The sequence below is a fragment of the Nelusetta ayraudi genome, unplaced genomic scaffold (genome assembly GCF_046127955.1).
Source record: "Nelusetta ayraudi isolate G7.1 ecotype Tasmania unplaced genomic scaffold, CSIRO-AGI_Nayr_v1 ptg000042l, whole genome shotgun sequence".
Taxonomy (NCBI): Eukaryota; Metazoa; Chordata; class Actinopteri; order Tetraodontiformes; family Monacanthidae; genus Nelusetta; species Nelusetta ayraudi.
Genome location: NW_027466092.1, coordinates 13139974 through 13147069, shown reverse-complemented (window position 1 = coordinate 13147069; position 7096 = coordinate 13139974). Strand labels below are relative to the sequence as shown.

General features: G+C 45.0%; 2 protein-coding genes across 3 annotated transcripts; one reads left to right on the top strand and one right to left on the bottom strand.

Annotated features, from left to right (window-relative positions):
• Positions 1–30: 30 nt before the first annotated feature.
• ndufaf8 (NADH:ubiquinone oxidoreductase complex assembly factor 8) lies at positions 31–1462 on the bottom strand. 2 transcript variants are annotated; one of them, XM_076034619.1, is made up of 3 exons: positions 1152–1462; positions 385–502; positions 31–282 (listed from the first exon to the last, which is right to left on the bottom strand). In XM_076034619.1, coding segments are annotated over exons 1-3 (201 nt in total). In that variant the 5' UTR covers positions 1233–1462; the 3' UTR covers positions 31–280. The 2 variants fall into 2 exon arrangements, with proteins under 2 accessions (XP_075890734.1, XP_075890733.1); XM_076034618.1 differs by having other exon boundaries at positions 31–288; positions 392–502; positions 1152–1456.
• A 100-nt stretch (positions 1463–1562) lies between these two features.
• tepsin (TEPSIN adaptor related protein complex 4 accessory protein) lies at positions 1563–7087 on the top strand. Its single transcript, XM_076034609.1, has 13 exons — positions 1563–1717; positions 2102–2174; positions 2860–2951; positions 3057–3150; positions 3242–3309; positions 3440–3521; positions 4051–4125; positions 4231–4419; positions 4531–4717; positions 4823–4936; positions 5498–5576; positions 5660–5794; positions 5975–7087. The coding sequence occupies exons 1-13, from the start codon at positions 1679–1681 to the stop codon at positions 6512–6514; spliced, it is 1767 nt and encodes a 588-aa protein (XP_075890724.1). The 5' UTR covers positions 1563–1678; the 3' UTR covers positions 6515–7087.
• The last annotated feature ends 9 nt before the right edge of the window (positions 7088–7096 follow it).

Below are 7096 nucleotides of genomic sequence, written 5' to 3'. Positions count from 1 at the left end.
CTATTTATTGAGCCAAACACAATAAATAAATAATAAATATTCTTTATTTACCTTTGAATCTTTAAGAGGTATCATCCACACACGGTTGTTCAACTTTACACACAAAAAAAACCATTAATCATTTACATACAGTTCAGAAAATAATAAGAGCTATATTATCAAAAGAAAAATATATTCATATATTATTCATTTTGTCCTCAGTGTCATCTGTCACAGCTGACTGGACCAGCTAGGACCATGTGGCTGAAACGAACCGGAGCTGTTGATTTATTTGGCTTTTTTCTTGGCCTGCAATACAAAAAAAAAAAGAAAGAAAGAAAAAACAGGTCACATTGATTCTCTGAAATCACTTTCAGAAAAGCAAGGTAAAGGTTGGACAAGCACATCGTACCGCGCTGGTGAAGCAGGTCTTCAATGCTTCAAATTCCTTTGCACACAGGTCCTTCCTCAGCTCCTGTCTGCCTGTCGTTGTAGCTGCCACACACTTCCCGTACACCGCTGCCTGTTGGACAACCAAGGTGGCATTCAGCAACACAATCATTCAGAGATTCAAGATTTCATTTGTCATATGTCACGTTACATGGCAATACAATGGTGTGACAAAACCCGACGTGATTGTGTATGCAAGAATAAAGAGAGTGTAAAAAAGAGAATTTAAAAGTGGCAATTAAATCTAAGTTTTACAAATGAACGCAACAATACACATTTTACCACATAAACAAGAAGTAAAATCTGCTGACGTAATACATAGAAATCTGCTAATCGTTGGCAACAGATATATATATATATATATATATATATATATATATACATATATATATATATATATATATATATACATATATATACATACATACATACATACATACATACATACATATATATATATATATATATATATATATATATATATATATATATATGTATATATATATATATATATATATATATATATATATATATACATACATACACACACACACACACACTTCTATTGAGTGACACATTAGTTAGTTGTGTCCCGTCATGGCTGCACAACCGAGGAGCAGAGTGCAAGAGCAACAAGAGAGCCAAATAATTTCTCTAGTATGATATCGTTGCGTTGCCAAGTACTTCAGTGTTATTTGCTTGCCCCAATATGTTGAACCTACCTCTCCTGCACACTGGGCAAAAAGTTCTGGGAAAAGCCTCATTTTCTCCCGGCTGCGAGTCCAAACGTTTGGCCCCGACATGGTGGCCCAACAGGCGTCCACTGGGGAGTCCTTTTGTGATTTATTCTGACGAGCCAAGCGTAAGATTGAGCTCACTCGAAGATGCGGGAGAAAGCGTTCGCTCGCAGTTTCTCAAATTCAGCCCGTAAACCTCTCCTGTGTTTAAATGCAAAGTGCATGTCTGTAACCTATGCGCGGAGCCATATTGTTGACCCCATCATCCGGGAAACGAGCCGCGGAACATTCGCGAGTGTGATTCGCCAATGTCTCGGCGGATTGACGTGCCTTCTTTAGCATTCGTAAGTATCATTCGCTGTTTTTTGAAACCCCGTGCATCCGGAACGCCAATAGAATTGAGCGTTGGTTCTCGCTGGCGCACAATTGGCGAAGTCGCCACGCCAAAAGCCCGCCCTCTCGTCGTCTCTCCAGGAGGAAGATGAGTAACCCGCAGCCAGAACTGCTCAATCATGGCAACGTTTTTGGAACGTTTATCCTTTCTCCAAAAGGTAGGTCTTGCTTGTTGTGGAGGTGGAGAAGTGGTCACCCTCCTGACCTCGACGTGACAGTGGTGGGCATTAATGTGCCTGCTTCAAACCACTCACTTCTGCCATGACTGTCTTGCTAGTAGCATTCTAGCTAACAGCAGAAATAAACACATCTGTCAATCTGTTCATCGACAACTTTTTGTTTTGGGAAATTCCTCAAGGTGCAGACATTCTTTTCAGGGTGACCTTGGTTTGATGTGTGCTGAAATATTTTCTGAACTCTGTCTTAAAAGCTAATGCTGTGTGTATTGCACACATATCACAGGGAAACCACAACACACCCCTTGCCTTTTACTTTTTAAAAGACTGTCACTTGTTGACAAACACTTTCTTGACTATTTCAAGGTGCCGACTCTGATGAAAGCTACAGCAGATGATGAAAACCCCTGCCCCGGCTATCTTTTCCAAGAGATTGGAAGTATCCTTCTTTTGCAGGATTTACAAGATTGGTCTTTATGAAAACAGGTACAAAAATATTGTGAGAACTTGTTTTATTATTATTATTATTATTATTATTATTATTATTATTATTATTATTATTATCAGTCAATTTACGTGCCGTTCTGTAAAACATTGAACTTCAGAGGGTTTAACGAAATACCCTACTTATAATTGTGGTTTTAAAACCACCTGTCCCTATCCTGACACTAACACTGTGTTACTGGATGTTGTTTCGCTGCATGGCCAGCACTTTCTCACAAGAACACAGCCTGCTTAATGGCAAAGTTAACATCCCAGCATCAGCACTTTTGTCTGGCTACTATAAGGAGCTAGCCATGCTCTGTATGAGCAAAGAGACCAAAGAAGATATGAAATGAGGAGTAGCTAGCAGAGCAAAGGAACCAAACAGGCTTGTACCCATGAGAGACTGTCAGCCAGGAGTCTTATTGGGTCTATAGTCCCATACAAGTTAGCTGGGTTCACCATGGAGGTCTTATTTTAAAACTGTTATTTGAAGATTTAAAAAAAATATATGTATATATATATATGTACTAAGTACATCTTTTTTTTTATACAGCAAAACCAAATTGGCTGATCTAAAGCTTTGTATTTTAACTAGAGAAGGATTCATTGGTTTAGCCCTTTAATAAGTCACCTTGCAGAAATCTCCCATGAGTCTTCAAGCTGTGGTCAGTGTTTGTTGGAGTACCTGCTGGAGAGGCTGCAGGTGGAGTCGTGTCACGTCAAACTCAAGGTGGGGAGCGTCATCACTGAGGTTTTTATATATCCGACATGAGACTGCACCTCCTTGAATGTCTTCAAGTCGCTAAAGGTTCTCTTTGTTTGTTTGGTGTTTCAGGTGCTGAAAATATTTGTTCATCTGTGCAGTCATGGCTCCAACCAGTTCCTCACAGAACTAAGAAGAAACTCCACTTTCATCCAGCAGGCTTCAGGTTCTAGATTGTTCTTCTTTGGTCCTATTTAGTGTTGCCACACACCACCCCCAACTAATAGTTACCTTCCGTGGTTTGTTTTTTTTTCCAGTTTACAGCGGCCCTCCTGACCCGATCCATGGTTCAGCACTGTACCAGAAGGTTAGAAATACTGCGCAGGTAAGATGCTCTCTGTTTATTTATTTTTTTAAACATCATTATTATTCTTTTATTATTATCATAATATCAGCATGCTGTCTAACATATCAGTATGCACACAATTGATTTTTGTTTTGTTTTGCTTTTGCAGGAAGTGGCCAGATTACTTTTCACAGAGACATTTTCAGCCAAAAGCACCATTTCTGCACAAAACTCTGTCCCTCAGGCTGTGGGTGAGTAAACATTTACAGGAGAAAGACCACGCACTCCTTTGAGGACTCAAACATACATACTGCACATCTTGACAGATAGTTTGAGAGCGGCGTGGAAGAGGCCGTCAATGTTCTGTGTTCACCTGGACCCCCCCTCATTAAACAGAGAGGGAGGCCCTTGGCACCAAACCTCCAGTAGTTTGCTCCCTACAGTTGTGATCAAATATGTGGGACTCTCCATCCACTTCTCTCAGAACAGAATCCGTTCAGATGAGAGGCAAAACATCCTCACGCTGCTAAGAACCAGTCCAGTCGCCTCAATTTAACCTTCTAGACTCGGGTGACCTGGGCGACTAAGAACCTTCACAGACATTAGCTTCATATATCGCCAATGCTCACGCAGTGGGCCTTTAAATTGATGATTAGAATAATGGTAAAGATTTTAATAATAAGTGATCAGGGTGTATTGAGACTTGCGGATGGCGCACCAGCAGCACTCTGCATGGTTGGAGATATTTAATACATGACGTTGTTTTGTGTTTGTGTCCAGGTATGGGCTCAGGGACTCACCAGAGGAGGTCCGGAATGCAGGGATTTGGAAACAGTCCAGGGAAGAATGGGACTGGTGAGAGTGACACACGCACAGACATACACACAGACACACACACACACACACACACACCTTGTTAATTGAACATGGCTCATCGTCTTGTGCACTGCCTCTGAACAGGCGGCGACTCACTGCTGGATAAGATCCAGAAGGCAGCGGAGGTGGTGGCCAGCGCTGTCCTCCCACCAACAGAGCATCAGGGCATCCGGCTCCTCGAGTCCCACTACAGGGCTGTAATGGCACCGTCTGCACCCATCGAGGTGGCCGTGCCTGCCTGTGCCTATAACCTGCAAATTCTCAAACCAAAAGGTGAGGAGTCGTCATTTGACTGACTGTTGCTGCTGTGCCAACGTCACGGTGCGAGACCTCTGCTGCGTGCAGCACTTGGACTTGACGATGCACGATGTGTCGTCACCAAAGCGTCCACCAGGTGGTGCCGAGGGCAGATCGGAGGTGGCTGGGAAGAGACGGACAGTGGCAACAGCTCCTCTCACAACTCCTCTCAGGAAATGGTGGCCAACAGCCGAACCTCAGAGGGCAGCAAGTCCGCTGGGACCGAGAGCCAATCGGAGGCCAGTAAAGAGAGCAGCGGCGACCTATCAGAAAGGTGTGTTGATGTTCTGGCAGCTTATGTGACTGTGAACATCTATTGATGTGTTTGTTCTCAATTGGTTTTGTGTTGTTGTTGTTGTATGTTGTTGTTTTTTCCCAGGGTGGAAGCACTACAGTTGGGGGATTGTGGCCAGGAGGTGGCGCTGATCAGCAGGCTGACTGAGGGATCCAAAATCTTTCTGTCCAGGGAGGAGAGCCAGAGCTTCATTAAAGAGTAGGTGCAGATAAAGTCATGCTGGAAATGTTTGTCGCTTACTCGCGTGCATACAGGATTTGAATGTGTAATTTGATGTGTAACCATTCCTTTCCAACGTCTTTTAAGTTTACCTCACATGCAGAGAGCGTTCATAAGGAGGCAAATACTGGAAGATGATTGGACGGTTGGCCTTGCACCACAGTGTTTAGAGTCAGTCAGGAGAGATGATTAAATTACTCTTTAACTGTGCAACTGCTGTCCAGATGTTGCAAAATAAAATGTAATTAGCACCTGTTTGCTTCTTTTTCCGGCTTTATTTCAATATGCTTTATCAGGGCAGCTTAGAGCAGTCACTCATCTCTTGCGTAGCGCCCGCCTCCTTCTACACTGCCGTCTATTGGATGGTGCCAAGATGGATAAGCTACATTTCAGAGTTGAAACGTGAGCGATTGGGCAGCTGGTTCATTGCTGTGGCCTAATCTCTCTCTCTCTCACTCTCTCTCACTCACTCTCTGTCTTTCTCTCTCTCTCTCTCTTTCTCTCTCTCTCTGTCCCTCTCTCTCCCTTTTACTCTGCCAGGTGTTCCATTCTTAATTGTGAGGTCGTGCTGGAGCTTCTCTCAAGCAAACTTCAAGAACCCTCCAACAATGTTCAAATGGTAACAAATCTTATTAGAGATCCACATTTTCTTGAATGCGCTTGATGTACATCCACACTGACTGTTCTTTCCGTATGATGCAGAGGGCGCTGTGTGCGGTGTCGTGCCTCCTGACCTCTGACCTCCTCTCCCTGGAACAAATGTTCGGAGCTACGCAGCGGAGGCTCCGCCAGCTCTGCGGGGGGGCGCCAGGACCTGTGGCCAACAAGGCCACCAAGGTAGGGATGCTAGCAATGAATTGATTATTGATTAATTGCTCCCAATGGGGCTGGCAGCACCTTGCATGGCAGCAGCCACCCATTGGTGAATGAGAGGCCATTGTAAAGCGCTTTGGGGTGCGTTGAAGGTGCTGCAAAGCGCTGCAGTCCACTCACCAGCTTCTGGTCTCCTCTCACAAGATCCTGCGGCAGTTTGAGGCTCTCATGGGTGGAGGTGGATCTTCCCACACTCAAAGACAGGAAGCAGAGAACCACCAGCCACCGCCCCATCTGCCGTCAACCGACTCGCCCACGCAGAGTCGGCCGCCACGCCCCGCTGACCCCGTCACCGCAGCCGAGAGAGACTCCCCGGGGGAGCCGCCGGACGGCGGCCATCCGGACACAGAGTCGTCACGGAACCAGTCGGGGCGGAGCGGGCCGGCCGGAGCGCGGGCGGACCACGAGTCGGCGGACTTTAACGCGGACGGCGCCGCCTCTCTGCCAACAGAGCGAGAGCTGCAGCTCCCCGGTGTGAGCAGACTGTCCCTCTTCAGTGGCATGCAGCTGGTCACCAAGGGCAGAGCACAGTGTCACAGCGAGCAGATGGTTGTCAGCGGCGACGGGGACGATGACCAAAGCCCCGCCGACCAGCAGCCCAGCGTCCAGGCCTCATCCACTTCCAGTTCAGCCCCAGCAGAAAGCAGCCAACCACCATCAGCCTTCTCCTTTCTCAACCTCTGACCAGCGGCTGGAACTGTTAGTAGTGAAGTCATGATGTCGTCACAAATTTAGTTTCAGAAATATATTTAATTTTGTAAAGCAAAATCTGATGGGTGAGATCCTCTCTCTCTGTTTTCTTTGTACGATGCCTCCGAAAACCTTAATTTATTTGTCAGAGTTTGTGTCTACAGAGATTTAAAATGCGTGGCTAGGTTGTGGATAATCTCAATCCGGTTCAAGATATCAAAGTATTGTGCACGGGTTGGTAGCATGTATGGCTGTCTGCTATTATACAGATGCTTCAAGGCCCAGTGTGTAAGATTTAGTGCCATCTAATGGTCAAAAAGCATTTTGCAAACAATGCTAATGTCATTCCTTGTTTTTGTCACGTCCTTCTTGATCGTATGTCTCTCGTCTGCAAGGTGTGTAGTCGGAAGTGGAGCCGCTCTGGATGAAACATTTAGCGCCTTTCAGCCAAACACAACTTATTCATCTTGAGTGACTTTAGTCGAGTAAATACCCATGGACGCCTTTTAAATTCTACACAGTGGGCCTTTACGTCTCAGGATTTTATCATTTTTCTTCTTTTTTTTTTTTAAATAA